General features: G+C 46.0%; 1 protein-coding gene across 1 annotated transcript in view; it reads right to left on the bottom strand.

Annotated features, from left to right (window-relative positions):
* Positions 1-18,032, bottom strand: part of COL4A1 (collagen type IV alpha 1 chain) — a 182,046-nt gene that overhangs the window by 138,844 nt on the left and 25,170 nt on the right. Inside the window, exon 2 of the mRNA XM_035110373.2 lies at positions 6,945-6,995. Coding sequence (XP_034966264.1) covers positions 6,945-6,995 — 51 coding nt within the window. The remainder of the gene's footprint in view (positions 1-6,944; positions 6,996-18,032) is intronic.

Below are 18,032 nucleotides of genomic sequence, written 5' to 3'. Positions count from 1 at the left end.
TCAAGAAGCTTTGCAGAAGAGCACCAAATCCAGCTTTTGCAGTTGGATTTTCCTCTGCACGTAGCAACCATTGACGGCAGGGAGCTGCTGGGAGGGGCCATCACACATCAAACCCCCCCCATGAGAATGACGGTGGGAAGGCACTCAGAGACACTGGCGTTCAACGTCACCACCATCTCAGACCCCCCCATCGTCTTGGGCATGAGCTGGCTGGCGCGCCACGACCCCTCCATCAGTTGGCACCAGAGGTGCATCACGTTTGGGTCAGACTTTTGTCTGGAACATTGCATGCAGCACCAACCAGGGGAGGGGCCTCCGATAGCCACGGTGGCCACCATGCATATCAAAGGGGGTGAGGCAATACCCAAGCAGTACTGGGACCTGCAGGAGGTCTTCAGCGAAGCGGAGTCCGACCACCTACCCCCACACAGGCCTTTTGACTGCCAGATCAACCTGGTGCCAGGGGCGACGATACCCCCAGCCAAGCTGTACGCCATGTCAGACCAGGAGCTGGAGGATCTGCGCGCTTTCATCGACAAGAACCTCAAGCGGGGGTTCATAAGGGAAAGCAAGGCAGCAGGGGGCAGCCCGGTCTTCTGGGTGGACAAGAAAGACACGCAACAGCGCCGTCTTGTGGTGGACTTTAGACGGCTGAATTCGGTGACAGAGCCCGTGGCTTTCCCCATGCCCAGAGTGGATGATCTCCTGACAGCGGCACGCAGGGGCAAGATTTTCACCAAGCTGGACCTAAGGGGGGCGTACAACTTGATCAGGATCCGGGAAGGAGATGAATGGAAAACCACGATGTTCACGCCTCTGGGCTCTTTTGAATATCTGGTGATGCCCTTCGGTTTGCAAGGGGGCTCAGCATGCTTCCAGGCCTTCATGCACCACGTCCTGGGGTCCCTCCTCTTCAGGAAATGCTTGGTCTTCCTAGATGACATCCTTATCTACTCGAATGACCCAGTGCAGCATGTGAAAGATGTCAGAGAGGTGTTGCAACGCCTGAAGGAGCACCACCTGTATGTGAAGCTGGAGAAGTGCAAGTTTCACACCAAAGAGGTGGACTTCCTGGGCTACAAGCTGTCAGACAAGGGGCTGGCGATGGACAAGGACAAGGTGCAGGCCATCCTGGACTGGCACAGCCCCAGGACGCGCAAAGATGCCCAACGCCTACTAGGCTTCGCTAACTTCTACAGGAAGTTCATCAAGAACTTCTCTCGCGTTACGGCTCCCATCACGGACTGCCTGAGAGGCAAGCAGAAGTTCAAGTGGACACCAGAGGCGCAAGCAGCGTTCGAAAGCCTCAAGAGAGTGTTCGCCTCAGACCAAAACCTGTTCCATGTGGTGCAGGACGCGCCCCTACGCATTGAGACAGATGCTTCTGAAAAAGCTGTGGGCGCAATTTTGTTGCAACTGGACGCCAACAGGGAGTGGAGACCCTGTGCCTTCTTCTCCAGGAAGCTGACACAGCCTGAACGCAACTACACAGTGTTTGATAGGGAACTTCTTGCGATCTACGCTGCGTTCCAGCACTGGCGACACTTCCTGGTGGGCGCGAAGCACCCCATCCAGGTGTGCACAGACCACAAGAACCTGGAGTTCTGGAGAACTGCCAGGGTGCTCAACCAGCGGCAGATACGGTGGGCAGAGTTCTTCTCGAACTTCAACTTCTCCATCCACTACATCCCGGGGGAGCAGAATGTCAGGGCGGATGCCCTCTCCCGCAAGCCAGAGTACATGGAGGAGGAGGCGCCACCAGCCCCAAGGCACATTTTCCCCCCGTCGGCATGGTCCTGCGGAGCAGCTGTGGTGAGCGAGGCAGAACTCACAGCACTGACGGCAGCGGATGAATTTGCCAACCGCATCTTCAGAGAACTGAGAGGGGGGAGGGAGCAGGCAAAAGACTTTGCAGAACGCAGAGGGCTGCTTTTCTACAAGGGTGCGCTGTACCTACCCACCACCCAGCTTCGACGTACGGTCCTCAAGCAGATGCACGACAACCCTACAGCGGGGCATTTTGGAAGGGACAAAACCGCTCACCTAGTCATGAGACACTTCTGGTGGCCAGGGGTGCGGGAAGATGTTCGAGACTATGTAAGGGGCTGTACCACCTGCCAGCGGGCGAAGGTGGTCAGAGCAGCGCCACCAGGGTTGCTGGAGCCCTTAGCCACACCACACAGGCCGTGGGAAGTGGTGTCCATGGACTTCATCACAGATCTGCCTTCGTCCAGGGGTAAGACTGCAGTGTTGGTGGTGGTGGACCTTATGTCCAAAATGTGTCACTTTATACCGTGTGCCAGGGCAGTCTCGGCAGAAGAGACAGCCAAACTGTTTGTTGATCACATTTTCAGACTGCATGGATTACCTTTAAGGGTTATTTCGGATCGTGGCCGCCAATTTGTGTCCAGGTTCTGGCGGCGGCTCATGAACCTCCTGCAGGTGGAGGTCAGCTTGTCGACGGCTAGACACCCGCAGACCAACGGACAAGCGGAGAGGGTCAACGCCATTCTGCAGCAGTACCTGAGATGCTACGTCAGCCAGCGGCAAACGGACTGGGTGGATCGCTTGCCACTAGCAGAATTTGCCTACAACAATGCAGTGCACGTCTCCACAGGGGTGTCGCCCTTTAAGGCCAATTACGGGCGCGACCTCAGATCTTTCCCAGAGAGGGAGAGGGAGGAGGAGGAGGAGGAGGGCCCACAGGCTGAGGATTGGGCAGAGGAACTGGAGACGGTGCACCAGCAGCTCAGAGAACACTTGGAGAGGGCCAAGGAAGCGTACAAAAAGGGGGCAGATCGCCACAGGCGACAAGGGGAGGTCATCAGGGTGGGGGACAAGGTGTGGTTGTCCTCGGAGGGCCTTCCCACCAGAGGGAGGTGCAAAAAGCTGGCACCCAAAAGGCTGGGCCCCTTCACGGTCACGCAACAGGTAAACCCGGTGGCATACAGGCTGGCACTGCCAGAGGACATGAGGGTGCATCCAGTGTTTCATAGATCGCTGCTGTCGCCGTACAGGGAAAGCAGCAGGCTCCGAGACAGCGAACAAACCCCCGAGGGAGGGGGGGAGAGGGAAGGCAGGGAGCAACTCAATGAGGCCACGGCCATCCTGGATTCAAGGTGGGGGGTGGGGGGACTGGAGTACCTCATGGCATGGGAGGATGCTCCACCGTCCCAGAATGAATGGGTCCCAGCCACTCAGATACAGGAGGAATTCTTGGTGGAAGAATTTCACGCCCTCTTTCCCCACAGACCCAAGCCCTGGCACATGGAAAGGGAGGGGGAGGAGGAGGAGGCACGGGAGAGCAGCTCACCATGGCGCTGGGAAGCGGAGTTTGAGGAACCAGAGGATGAGGTATGGGTGTCACCGAGATCCACCCAGTCAGAGGAAGGAGCAGATTGGCAGAACGTTTTTACCCCCACCAGCTCGGACGCCACGGACTTTTTGGGATTCCCGTCCGCCCAGGCGGAAGGGGGGGGCTCGCAGGACTGGGGGGAGGTATTCACACCAACGGGCTCGGAGAGCACTGAGTTCTTAGGCTTCCAGTCGTCACCGACACATGGGGGGGGCCTGGGGAGGGGTGAAGGAGAGCGTGGGAGGGGGGTGGATGTGAGGGACAGGGGATATCGCGAAGTCCCTCCCCTCCTGAGTTCAAGCCCGTCCCCGAGCAAAGGGGAAAGCAGGGAGAGTTCCGATTCCAGTGGGGAAGCAGGAAGTCGTGTCCGAGGCTCAGGCAAGGTAGAGGAGCCAGGGTCCCAGGTGGGACAGGAAGGGGCAAGCAAGGGGGGAAGACCCATCCCTCCAACTCCAGAATTACGCAGGAAGAGGAGGGGCAAGAGGATGGGTCTGCCAAAGCTTTTGTGTTGGAGAAAGACGCGCCAAAAGCCATTAGGAGGTTCTGAAACCGACTGACAACATCGCTCCGTGTAAATAGCAATGACTTGAGCACTGTAAATACGCAGCACCAATAAAAGAATAAAATGCAGAGCTGCGTAGCGTCGTTACTCTGAAGTAGTCCACTCCGGCCACTGTGACAAAGGCTTTCAAGCAAGGCTTGGAAACTCTTCTTGTGCTGCCCCACATCTGCTGTCATATGTAGCAGAAATAGATGCAGCTAGAAAGGAACATTTTGTAGGGAAGTTTTTAATGCTTGATGTTTTACTATGTTTTTAAATATGCTGTAAGCCACCCAGAATGGCTGGGGAAACCCAGCTGGGTGGGCAGGGTATAAATAAAATAAGAAGAATAAGAATAAACATTTGGGAGCGTAAAGTGTTTCTTTGTAAGCAGGGCGCTCTGTCAGTGATGATCAGATACAGATGGGGAGCCGTGTTGGTCTGACGTAGTCGGAACAAAATAAAAAAATCCATTCTAGTAGCACCTTAGAGACCAACTAAGTTTCTCATTGGTATGAGCTTTCGTGTGCATGCACACTTCTTCAGATACCAGTGATGATCAGTACCACTGAGATCAGCTACATCCGTTCCCCATCAACAATTTCCTAGCGCGGCCAATAGGGTTTACTTTCTCTGTTTGGATTTCCATCTGCTAGCTCTGTGTATATAGTGGTACCTCGGTTTATGAACACAATTGGTTCCGGAAGTCTGTTCATAAACTGAAGCGTTCATAAACTGAAGCGAACTTTCCCATTGAAAGTAATGGAAAGTGGATTAATCCGTTCCAGATGGTCCGCGGAGTACTTAAACTGAAGCGTTCATAAACTGAAGCGAACTTTCCCATTGAAAGTAATGGAAAGTGGATTAATCCGTTCCAGATGGTCCGCGGAGTACTTAAACTGAAGCGTTCATAAACTGAAGCGAACTTTCCCATTGAAAGTAATGGAAAGTGGATTAATCCGTTCCAGATGGTCCACGGAGTACTTAAACTGAAGCGTTCATAAACTGAAGCGAACTTTCCCATTGAAAGTAATGGAAAGTGGATTAATCCGTTCCAGATGGTCCGCGGAGTACTTAAACTGAAGCGTTCATAAACTGAAGCGAACTTTCCCATTGAAAGTAATGGAAAGTGGATTAATCCGTTCCAGATAGGTCCACGGAGTACTCAACCTGAAGCGTACTTAACCCGAAGCATGAGTGTAATTGGTTCCGGAAGTCTGTTCATAAACTGAAGCGAACTTTCCCATTGAAAGTAATGGAAAGTGAATTAATCCGTTCCAGATGGGTCCGTGGCGTTCGTAAACCGAAAATTCATAAACCGAGGTGTTCATAAACCGAGGTTCCGCTGTATATGGAATGGCTTTATTCTTGCCTGTCTGCCCAGCTGTTTGATGGATTTCTCTTCAAAACCTGGCTGCATCTCACTCTGAAGCTGTTTCAGGCCCAGTGTCATGGCAGCTACACAGCTGACCCCCCTTACAAGTTACAGGTACGGAGCCGTGTTGGTCTGACGCAGTCAAAACAAAATAAAAAAATCCTTCCAGCAGCACCTTAGAGACCAACTAAGTTTGTCACAGGTATGAGCTTTCGTGTGCATGCACACTTCTTTAGAAGTTTATTTACAAGTTTATTTATGCATGTTTTCTTAGTTGAAACTGTGCATTCACCACAAGAGGGAGGACTAAGAACAATTTTTGACATCTTAAATAAGGTAATTCAGTTTTTTCTTAACTGAGCCTATTATGTATATGGATATGCTAGGTGCTGTTTAAATTCATCTGTTAGCCAAACAATGGTCATGCACATTTTACCAATAATATATTACTGTATGATATAATAATCCCGTATCTTGTCATGGGAGTTTGGTTTCAAGGGTTGAGTGTATGTGCAAAAATTGCATATAGTCCAACCTTTGAGAATTGCTCCATGGATAGTAGAGAGAAGAGAAAAAGCATCCCCTAGAAAGCTCTTTTCACTCTGGGCAGGAGTCAGGAGAAGGTAGACTGGGATTTATTTGTAGATTTGTAGTTTATTTATATGGATTTATTGAATTTATATACCACCCTATACTTGGAGGTCAACAAGGATTTCTGACTTCAGTTGATAAATGATGGGTAAATAGAGACTGTGTAATTACCAACAGAAAAGCCACAAATCCAAATTCTTGGTCCCTCACATCAGGTTTTAGCCTTAAAAACATCTCAGCTGTTGGTCTGGTGGGGGAAAATAGCTGTCCAATTCCACACTGAGTTGGGGTGATGACATGTTGCAGTTTCACCCCCTATTTCCTCTGTTTTTCCTCAGTTTCAAAAAAAAATTCCGTCCTAATTCAATAATATTAATTCCTTTGCCTTCCAGATCAAGGGAATTAATAGTACCACTCAATTCTGCCTTGGTCTGATTCTACTTTGAATACTGTGTCCAGTTCTGGACACCACAATTTAAGAAGAATGTTGACAAGCTGGAGCCATGTGCAGAGGAAGGCGATCAAGATGGTCAAGGGTCTGGAAAGCAAGCCTTATGAGAAACGGTTGAAGGAGTGTTTAGCATGGAGATGAGGGGATTGAGAGGAGATGCAATAGCCATCTTCACATATCTGAAGGGCTGTCCCATGGAGGAGGGAGCAAGCTTGTTTTCTCCTGCTCTGGAGGCAGAGAGTAGGACTTGAACAAATGGCTGCCAACTAAAACATCAGGAAGAACATTATGAAATTAAGAGCTGTTCCACAGTGGAATGGTCTCCCTTGGGATATTGTGAACTCTCCTTCCTTGGAGCTTTTTAAACAGAGGTTGGATGGCCATCTGTCGTGGATGTTTTGTTGAGATTCCTGCATTGCAGGGGGTTGGACTAGATGAACTCAGGGCCCCTTCCAACACGGAACATACAGTTCGATGATTCTATGTTTAGAATAAGGATATAACATTATATGAGCCATATATATGAATAAGGCTAGTTTTTTGGATCCATCTTTAATGTCATCTAATTTTGTCCCTACCCTGTGTACCAACTTAACAAGAAAAAAAGAGTTTAAGTATTCTGGGTACTTACTTTTTGCCCTTTTACTCCACTACAGTCACATTTTCCACAGCCAGAACAAGCCTATGGGTTAAAAAGAGAAAATTAATTAATTCTAGAATTCAAAATAAGCTGCAACATATGGTAAAGAGGTAATAAGAATAAAACTGGTAACCCAAAGTATGAAACATAAAGTAGTTTACTCTATTAGAAATATATGTAGAACTATGGAACTGGTATTAGGACATGGTTTGCCAACCTAACAGTTCGAAAGCACGTCAAAGTGCAAGTAGATAAATAAGGACCGCTCCGGCGGAAAGGTAAACGGCATTTCCGTGCGCTGCTCTGGTTCGCCAGAAGCGGCTTAGTCATGCTGGCCACATGACCCAGAAGCTGCACGCCAGCTCCCTCGGCCAATAGAGTGAGATGAGTGCTGCAACCCCAGAGTCGGTCATGACTGGACCTAATGGTCAGGGGTCCCTTTACCTTTACCTTTGCCAACACAATGCCTGAGGGCATCAGTGCAGAGCCGTCTTACCCATAGGGCTTAGTGGTGCATCGCGCCAGGGTGCCAGCCTCTCAGGGGAGCCCCAGCAAGTGGGGGAGCTGAGTGGCTTTGCCGGCAGCCTCCCCTTTCCCTGCACACCCACCAGCAGTGCCCCACCATCCATAAGGCTGGTGGTTGTGCAGCTTCCCTCTCAAGCCTCTGCGGGGATCGCTCTCCTGCAGCGGCATGGGGGAGATGTTCGGGTTTTGCTAAATTAGTAGGATGAGAAACAATCAGATTGCTTCTTCACACAATCAACTCTAGGACAAGCAATTAACACTGGGCAGAAAGCCAAGGTCTACTTCTGCCATAGTAACTGCACTCTCATTGGTTGAGATCAGCACAGAGACCTGTTATCAGTGAAAGCTAGCACAGTGTGTGGTGTGGTGTGGTGAGTGTGGTGAGTGTAGGAGGAGAGGTGCTGTATCGGTAGAGAGAGAGAGAGAGAGAGAGAGAGAGAGAGAGAGAGAGAGAGAGAGAGAGAGGAAAGGATTTATTTTACTTTGTTTTTGAGTTCTAAAGTTGTACATAGAAACTCTGGATTTCTTTTATTTTAATAAATCCTGTATATAGTTTACTCTGCGTCCAGACGTCTAGTCATTTAAGTTACCGCCAGAAGCTTCCGGAAAAACCTGCGCAAACTCTGCTGTGTTCAGGCTGAAGTTACACCTGACACTTAAAAACACTAAGAGGAGAGTTGTGCCTCCCCCCCCCCCGGATGGCTGGCATTGCGCAGCTACGGCCACCCCAACACTATCCATGGTAATTTGGGGGCGCTGGGCGGATATTTGCACCCCAGCACCACATATGCTAAAGACGGCCCTGCAACAGTGTCTCCAATGATGCTTACAAAAGGTTGCAGGGAATATCCCCTCAAAAACCATAAGGCAGAGCGGTCCAACTTTCCATACCAAGTGGGTCACAAAAGTACCAACTTTGTTGGAGCAAGGCCAACATTTCCACACACTCCAGCCCTCATGCTGCCTTCCCAAAGTTTAAGGTGCCAGGCTATGGGAGAAGTGCTAGTGTGTGCAACTGGCAGGTGTCAATTGGCCCACGGAGTGATGAAAAAGGACAGACATTAGTTTTTCTTGAATTCCCCAGGTTAACAACTAATTCAGCCACCAAGTCTATCAAAGGTTTGCAAAGTGGATTGGGGCTGCTTTTTACTTCCGGATGCCACATCAAGTGTCTCGTAAGTCAGGGGTAGACTCCAGAATTTGGAGACTGCAACTCCCACCAGCCTCAATCCAGTAGCCACAGACGATGGGGGTTGAAATCCAAAAGATAAAGAGGGCACCAGGCTGGCTATCCCTGCTCTGAGCATATGCAGAGTTCTTTTCATTCAAATTTTTAAAGGCCTTGGGATAAACTTATCAAAATATGTAAAGCATCTTTTTGGGGAAGGCAATGTCTCTGAGTGCACCACAGAAAGGAAAAATCCAATATTATGCCCTGAGCCTGATGTTTGTTATTGGGAGATAGAGAGGTTTGGATTCCACTGTGGGCTGTCTGGCTTGTCTGCATGGTGATGGGTAGGAACCCCAAAATCCTGTAACACCTATTGCATGGCAAAAATACAAATACAAGTGTGCATACATATGGAACAAAGCTAATGCACATCACAGAGGCAGCAAGTAGCACCTTGGCTGGGATATTTTCTGGCATTTCAATTTCTGGCTTTTCGTTATAAGATTCAAAACAGATTTGGCATGGGAGATCTGTGAAGAAATGGCATGATTTATTTACTTAAGAAAATATTGAAACCCTTAGCCCTATTGGGCTAACACCAGACACCAAAACACCAGAAGAAATGAGGAAGTTCCTTGAGAAAGACGGAAAGGATTTTGAAGCTGAATTAGGACTGGGACTTGGAGAACCATCTGGAGCAGCAACAGCATTGGGAGCAGAGATAGACTTAGGACCTTTGGGAGCAGGAGCAAGTGCACCAGTGTAAGAAAACATGGCTCTAAGAATTTTGACTTGGAATGTTAATGGACTTAACTCACAACCCAAGAGGAACCAGATTCATCATGTACAGTGGTGCCTCGCTAGACGAATGCCCTGCTAGATGAAATTTTCACTGGACGAAAGGGTTTTGCGATCGGAGGTTGCCTCGCAAGACGACGAGGTTTTCTATGGCCGCTGCTTTGTCTTGCTTTGTCAACCTCTGATCGCAATCCCAAAAGGCATTTGTCTAGCGGGGAAGAGGCAAAGGAAGAGCAGCTGTCAGTGCCTGTCAGCTGATCTTCCTTTGCCTTCTTCCTGCGCTACAGCTGGTTCCTCTTTGTGTTCTGCTGGTCTCTGCTGGTTGCCGCGAGCGGTGAGGGGCAACCAGCAGAGACCAGCGGAACACAAAGGGGAACCAGCTGTAGGAGAGGGGAGAAGGGGGGAGAAGCGGAGGAACGGATCCGTTCCTCTGCTTCTTCCCCCCGCCTTGCTTCGGCTCGGCGGCAGTGGGTGCTTCCTCGGCGAAGGCAAGCAGGCGGGCTGTCTGCCTGCTTGCCTTCGCCGAGGAAGCCGAAGCGCAGGCAGGGTGGGGGGAAAGCACAGGATCTTTCCTCCACTTTCCCCCCCACCCCACCTGACACAACGGGGATTGTACGGGGCTTGAGAAGCCTCGTACGATCCCCGGTGTGACAGGCGGGGTGGGGAGAAAGGCTTTCCCCCAGCCCGGCTGTCACACGAAGATCGGCAGGCGCTGCTGCCTGGGGCTTGTCAACCCCGGCAAGCAGCGCCCACCGATCTTCAGCTCTGTCCCCCACATCTTCGTGTGACAGGCAGTGGGGAAGGCAGGCAGGCAAGAGAGCAAGCACCTGCCTGCCTGCCTTCCCTGCCACCAGTCCCCCGGAGCCCATAGGAACGCATTGATTAAGTTTCAATGCATTCCTATGGGAAACCGGGACTCGCTAGACGAATTTTTCGTAGGACGAATTGAGTCCTGGAACGAATTAAATTCGTCTAGCGAGGCACCACTGTATTATTAAAACAGAATTTAGATGTGTTGGGCCAGGAATATATTTCTTCTGATAAAGTCAAAAAAAGAGGAGTACTAATCTCTACAATTCTCTGATTCTGTGGGTTACAGATAAAAACAAGAATCACTAAAACATAGACAAAACAATCATCTAAAAACTGCTATATTGGCAAGGACCGTGCTACTCTTTCATTCTTTCAAATAACTTGGACTTTTTGCCATCTGAGGAAAGGCAGTACAGCAATATTTTATCTTTGTTACCCACCAGCAGATTTAAGATTTAACTGCCACAAATATTGAAAATTTGCTCATACAGGCCAGGGTTGAAGAACTGCTGATTAAGCTTGCTATTTGACTCCCCATGGCCACCTGCTATGGGGCAGGTAAAGGCAGGGCCAGCCCAGGACATTTTCCATTTCAGGCAAAACAGAATAAGGTACCTCCCAGCACCAGGGAAGCCCCGGCACGCTGAAGGCAGCAGGAGAAAGAAAAGCAGGCCAGAGAGGTGGTGGTGTGGGAGAACAGTGGTGGCGGGCAGGCTACAAGTGCAGGAGGAGGCAAGCAGCATTACCCTGGGGGGTCCAGGATCTACTGCCCCACCCAGCTGTCCTCAGGCACCTCTGCACCAAAACGGGAATTGGATGCATCATTGACCAGCACCAACAGAGCTTATGGAGCCCCTGCAAGCAGCTGCAATGGAGCAATGGATTCAAGCTACAAGAAAGAAGATTCCACCTAAATATTAGGAAGAACTTCTTGACAGTAAGAGCTGTTCAGCAGTGGAATTAGCTGCCAAGGAGTGTGGTGGAGTCTCCTTCTTTGGAGGTCTTTAAGCGGAGGCTTGACGGCCATCTGTCAGGAATGCTTTGATGGTGTTTCCTGCTTGGTAGGGGGTTGGACTGGATGGCCCTTGGGGTCTCTTCCAACTCTATGATTCTAATGAGATTTCTTAATATTAGTTCATAGCATAAATTTCTTGATAGTTGAAGAACTGTTGTGCTACAATTTGTTTTGTCCAAAAATTCTTGGAAACTGAGCGCTAGCTGAGCAATGAGGCTGAAGCATTTGATATTACATTATATAAATTACATATCTGGCCTTATGTTATTATTATTTTCAGCCATTCTAAAGGCATTTCTAGTGAAAAAGTAGCCTAGCTATGTCAAAATTAAATAAATAAATTGAGTTTCGAATTATTCAAATAATTGTTTCCTTGTAATTTTCCAAGGAGACAACAAAATGTTCCATCTCTCTAGAAAACTCACAGAAAATTATTCTTTCCCCACCCTACTCTCTTTGCTGGTATTACATGAATTAGGATATTCATTCTTTAACAAATGTTTAATATAATGGAGTCTGTGTTCTTATGCTGAAGTCTTAGAACCTACCACATGAGCTAATGTTGACGAGAAACTAAGATGGCTCACACCCAGAGCCTAAGGGAGTTCATCGCGTTCCTTAACTCTCTGGGGATGCTGCCAACTGTCTATGATCCTCTCCTTGCCTTCATCCCAGTAGCAAAGGCCTCCTTAGTTTGTTAGATGATGAGATAAAGATATATGACAGATGATATGCTGACAAATTCACTGGCCATGCCGTCAGTGTCCAAATCACCACTGCGGACTGATGCTTCTCCCGCAACCAGGATTTCAGCATGCCAATTCTGCTACAAATGGGCGGTGTTCCATGAGCACAAGCGCTTTCACTCAGGGCCACTTCATGCTGGCATGGGGGAAAGCATTTTTCTTTCAATTATGTGCTTTATTATGGTAGCCATTGGTTCCTTCTTTGTCTTTTGCCTGTCCCTCCCTTACTGATCACCTGATTCCTATCAGGTTCAACAGCTGGGGAAATGAATTGGCATTCTGGGCACTTACAGGCCATACCAAGAAAGCCATTAGAAATCAAATTCATGGTGAAGTGTGGAATAGACTTTCAAAATCACTGCTACTGCAGTGTCTGTAACATTGCAAAGCAGCTGGCTATCCCATGTCCTTGGATGGAAACTAAAGAAAGCTTAGCTATCAACACTGCTGGGCCTTAATCGCCCCGCTTTCCTTCCTGGAAACTCTCATCTGTGCTTGCATATATGTCAATCTAATGCTATCTTCTCAGGGATATGACTTCCTTCCTGCAATGAAGGAAACAGACTTACTGGTCTGCTGCAACTAGGACTGAGCTAAAAGAGAGGTTGCTTGCTAAAAATGGTCTCCCCTGCTTTCTGTGATTTTTCCAGGATGAGTATATGCTATGAATAGAGGCAGGGAGAACCGATGACAGGCAAGGGGCTGTCTCTCTCCCTTTTGGGTAGCCTGTATAGCAGGGATGGGGAATAGCTCTCAACCCAACGGCTGCCATTTCCTTGTGGTCAACCTTTGGTGAGGAGTTAAATGCCAGTGGCGAAAAGGTCGGAAATGAAAGTGGGTGTCACCAACTGTGGGGAGGACCAGAGCTGGTGGCTGATAATGCTACCTCACAGCAGCTCACTGGACTCACATTATTATACAGAACCCTCATTATGAACATTCAGGAGAAATTTAAAAACATTACTGTTCACTCAGACATTTGATGGCTAAAATCTACTGTTCCTGGCAATTGTTGTTAATTCTGAAAGTGGTATGTGACTATTTTCCAATGTTTTTACTGTTTTTTAAATATTTTAAATGGTTTAGGTGTTTAGCTGGGGGGGATGTACTGTTTTGTGGGTTTATTTGGGGGGAAAGGTAGGATGGCATTTTAACAAAATTGCTAAAAACAGTATCAGACATTATCCATATATCTGAGAATCCACAGGAACAGGATATTAGAATTAAAAACCTCATGAAAGATAGTTCTTGCAGCCTTTTCAAAAAAAAAATCACCTTTCCTCGGTTCTTCTGGGAAACGATTGCACAGTTTTGGAGTAACCATACCAAAAAGTCATGCTCCTAACTACCTTTCTTTGAACTCCACACTAAATCAACACAAATAACACCTGCTGGCTAGACTTCAATTTAGTTGCTTCAAACTGATAACCAATTATTTTTAAATTATTTTTTACAAACTTGATTGTGTTTGGTGAGTGATTTTAAAATTTTCAAAGTGTTGTCTTACAAGGCAATTACATGTAGGGGAGGCAGGGGCACATTTCCCAAAGGGGCACATTTCCCAACTCGCTTTAGTTTTGAAATGAGCCACTAGATGACGCCAGGGGGCAAACTGGCTGAAGTAGCATCACAGCACACATCATCTACAGAGGTTGTAGTTTAGTAGTTGCTGTCTCATCGTTGGAAGAGCTGTTTTCTTCATTTTTTCAACTTTCAGTAAACTTTCAGGTCTTTATTGAAACTTAAAATAAATGTACTAGTATTAAACTTACTGTTTTGACGTTGCATGTACTAAAAGGGGGGTTCTTTCTTCACGTAACTATGCCTTTGTTTTGCAAATAACTTACACCACTACTCGTCGAGGTAGTGTCAAAGTTCCAATATGGTGACGGGGCAGGTTTTCCAACACATATTCCAACACGTGTCTCATTGGAAAATGGGTGCATGAAGACTGCACCAAAGGGGATGTCACATTTTTTGTTTGCGTTGTGATTCAGACAATGATGACTTTTGTTTCAAAAAAAAAATGTCTTTGTTAAATTGTTAAGTGACATTTTTTGTAAAAACATTAAGTGGCATTTGTTTCCAATTACTTTCTCTATTACTTTCTCTATTAGTCTATTATTATCTTAGCTACTATTATTATGCCTCTTTAGTTTACAATAAAAAATACATATTAAGTAACAAGCAAGATTTGTTACCTGTGTTTTACCATTTAAAGTACAGTATACAGTGGAACCTCGGTTTATGAACACCTCGGTTTATGAATTTTCGGTTTATGAACGCCGCGGACCCATCTGGAACGGATTAATTCACTTTCCATTACTTTTAATGGGAAAGTTCGCTTCAGTTTATGAACGCTTCAGTTTATGAACAGACTTCCGGAACCAATTACACCCATGTTTCAGTTTATGAACGCTTCAGTTTAAGTACTCCGCGGACCCATCTGGAACGGATTAATCCACTTTCCATTACTTTCAATGGGAAAGTTCGCTTCAGTTTATGAACGGTTACTCTGCGGACCGTCTGGAACGGATTAATCCACTTTCCATTACTTTCAATGGGAAAGTTCGCTTCAGTTTATGAACGCTTCAGTTTATGAACAGACTTCCGGAACCAATTGTGTTCATAAACCGAGGTACCACTGTAGTTGGAAAATTTGCCCCTGCACATTTTCCAATTTGACATGATCAGACTTAACCATTTGCTGTCAAAAACTATATTTACTTCTTTGAAAAACAATTGTGCTAGTTTGTAGATAAAGGTATAGGAAATACAATGATATCCTGTTTACCTCAAAATAGACAAGAATAAAATAAATAAAAAATACCAAAAATTAAATTAAAAGAAAGTTGGAAAACGTGCCCCAGTCTCCCCTACAGATGTTAAGTGTAGTCTCCACTCATCTACATGACATTAATGTATTAACGCAACATTTTTATATGCAACTATATTTTTGTAATATTTTATTTAAGCTGTTTGTTCTTGCTTCAGTTTTCTGTACACCGCTGAGATATATTTTTTAATATATTAAGTGGTACAGAAATTAAATAAGCAAGCAAGTAAAATCTTGGAAAATCTTTTATGTTACAAATATGGTCCAAATATAAAGAATGGTTTGAGAGAAAAACACCAGGTTGGTTATCACCCCAGGAGGCTTTGTCGGTGAAAAAAATAAATATGAAAACAAAATGGTTAACGTACAGAGATATACTGATAGAGCAAGATAATGAGTTAAAGATGAAACCATATGAAGAACTCAAAGGTCATTTACAGGGGTGGTGGGAATATCAACAAAGATATAGTGCGTTCATAAAGGATAGGAAATCAAAAGGATTCAAGTACTCTAAGACGATATTAGAAAAAACAGTATTATCAAGTGAGCTGAAAAATATATCAAAATTTTACGACTTCCTACTGGAATGGAACACTAAAGATGAAGAAACTAAGAGCATTATGATCAAATGGGCAATGGACCTTGGCCACAATATTGAATATGCAGAGTGGTTTAAACTTTGGAATGTAGGAGTACAATCTTAAAAGAAAATATATATAAAATGATATACAGGTGGTACCTTACACCAACTAAGTTACACAAAATGTAGAAGTCAGGAGATACGAAATGCTGGAAATGCAAGTCTAAGCCAGTCCCTCCGGACAGCTCTGTGGATAGGCAGAGAGTGATTTTTCCTGGTAGATGCTGGGACCCTGGCTATTCTGAAGTGAAATGCCTTCTGTTAGAACAAATGATAATGCCATTAGGAGCCCTGGTCACACTGGGCTTAGGCCTGCTTCCAGTTGGCGCTCCTTCATCTATGCTTTCCTGGACTCAGGTGCACAGCCTTGAAGGGCAGGGCTGCCAAAGTTCTTGCTCAAATTATGCATAATTACATCTTGCATCCCATTCAGTCTTACCTCAACATTTTGGACTACAGCAATAAAGCCTCTTGATGTCTTTAAATTACTGTATCTATGTGTATCCTAAAACAGAAACTTCTCAAGCAACTTACAGGATAAAAACAAAAGTTAAATGACTACCACAATAAAATGTGATACAGTGTAAAAATCAAATTCGGAATTAAGATCTAGATCACGGATGGGATAATAAAACATAGAGAAAACAAAGTCCGGCAGGAAAGATGGCTGACTAGATGGCTGACTAGTCATCTGCTGCCGAAACGCCGGCAACTGAGATAATTATGTGGTGGTTAATGATAGCCACAATGTTAATCTCTGTTTCCAAACTCTATTTCAAGACAGGAAGATCAAGGGATTAACTTCAAATGAACAAAAGAAAGCTGTTCTTCACACCGGAGATGGGATGGGCGAGGTGTAATTGGGCCCCCCAAGAAGTGTTTGAGCCTGGGTCAGGGGAGTTGGGAATACCTCTAGAACAGCACGCAGAAGGAGGATGGCAACCCAAAATGCTTGTGTTCCATCTGGCAACCCAAAATGCTTGTGATTATGGAACAATCAGAATAGTGTGATGTAGAATTTCTCTCAGTGTCTTTAGCTTTTGGGAAATCCTGCTCTGGTTATTCTACTTGCTCTTAAAAGGTCCAGTCGCGGATGACTCTGGGGTTGCGGCGCTCATCTCGCTTTACAGGCTGAGGGAGCTGGCATTTGTCTGCAGACGTTTTTTCTGGGTCATGTGGCCAGCATGACTAAGCTGCTTCTGGCAAACCAGAGCAGCGCACGGAAATGCCGTTTACCGTACCTTCCCACTTTTATACCTTACCTTCCTATTTATTTATCTACCTTACCTTCCTATTTATCTACTTGCACTTTGACGTGTTTTCGAACTGCTAGGTTGGCAGGAGCAGGGACACTGAGCAATGGGAGCTCACCCCGTTGTGGGGATTCAAACTGCCGACCTTCTGATCAGCAAGCCCTAGACTCTGTGTTTTAACCCACAGCGCCACCCGCATCCCATACTTGCTCTTATACACACCAGTAATTCTTTTTGTCAATACAGTATTCCCTTTTCTGCTTCACTGTCAACTAGACAGGATACTGGCAAAAACTGAACTTTTCCCCTTAAAGGAAAAACACTTTTTAAAAAATCCATGTTTCCAGCTGGGTGTTGTTAAATAAAAACATGTTTCATAATTCTCTGTGAAAATTTCACAATGTATTACATAAATATGACATATTAATATAATTGTCTTCACTTTTAAAAGATCATTTAATTTTTGGCAGGATAATAAACTGCCCTGTGAAATTCAGATGAAGAGTGATATATAAATGTTATAATTAATAATAACTATAGTAACCAGGAAATTACCTCTCTTAAAATTGCCACGGGAGCAGAAGAGAGCATTGTCCATGGGCATCAATTGAGCTTTTGCAGGCCCTTCACTGTCAATGCCATTTTATAGATAAGATAACTTACCAAGTATCTCTCAGCCTTAGTTTCTGACCTGGTTCTTTTGTCACTTTAAATCACAGTTTTAAGTTTAAAAAGCTAGTTCCAAGATGAACCCAGATGCATGCAGTAATGGCTGGGAGTTAAGCCCTCATTGCACTTCCCATTATGCCTCAACCCACCCAGGGTCAGGATTTGTTTCTCCCCAAACCATGAGCAGTAAGCCAAGGGCAAACCTTGCTTCCAGCTTGTAAGCAACAAGCTGGTCCAGACGTAACCCTGAGCCAAACACAGCTTAGCTATCAGCATCACCTAGATTTTAGCCCTGCACATGAATGAATGAATTAATTCAATTAATCAATTAATTAATTCATTGAGTTTATATACCGCCCTATACTCAGAGATCTTAAGGTGGTTCACAGAAAAGATCACAACATACCGGTATATAATCAGAATAAAAACAACAACCCAATAACACCCCCTCCAGAAAAGAGCCACATTTTAAAAAGGCATAGGATGTCAAACAGATCAGCCAATGGCCTGGTTAAAAAGGAAAGTTTTTGCTTGGCGCCTAAAGGTGTATAATGAAGGCACCAGGCGAACTTCCCTGGGGAGAGCACTCCACAGATAGGGAGCCACTGCAGAA

The sequence above is a fragment of the Zootoca vivipara genome, chromosome 3 (genome assembly GCF_963506605.1).
Source record: "Zootoca vivipara chromosome 3, rZooViv1.1, whole genome shotgun sequence".
NCBI lineage: Eukaryota > Metazoa > Chordata > Lepidosauria > Squamata > Lacertidae > Zootoca > Zootoca vivipara.
This window is presented reverse-complemented; position numbering and strand designations above follow the sequence as displayed.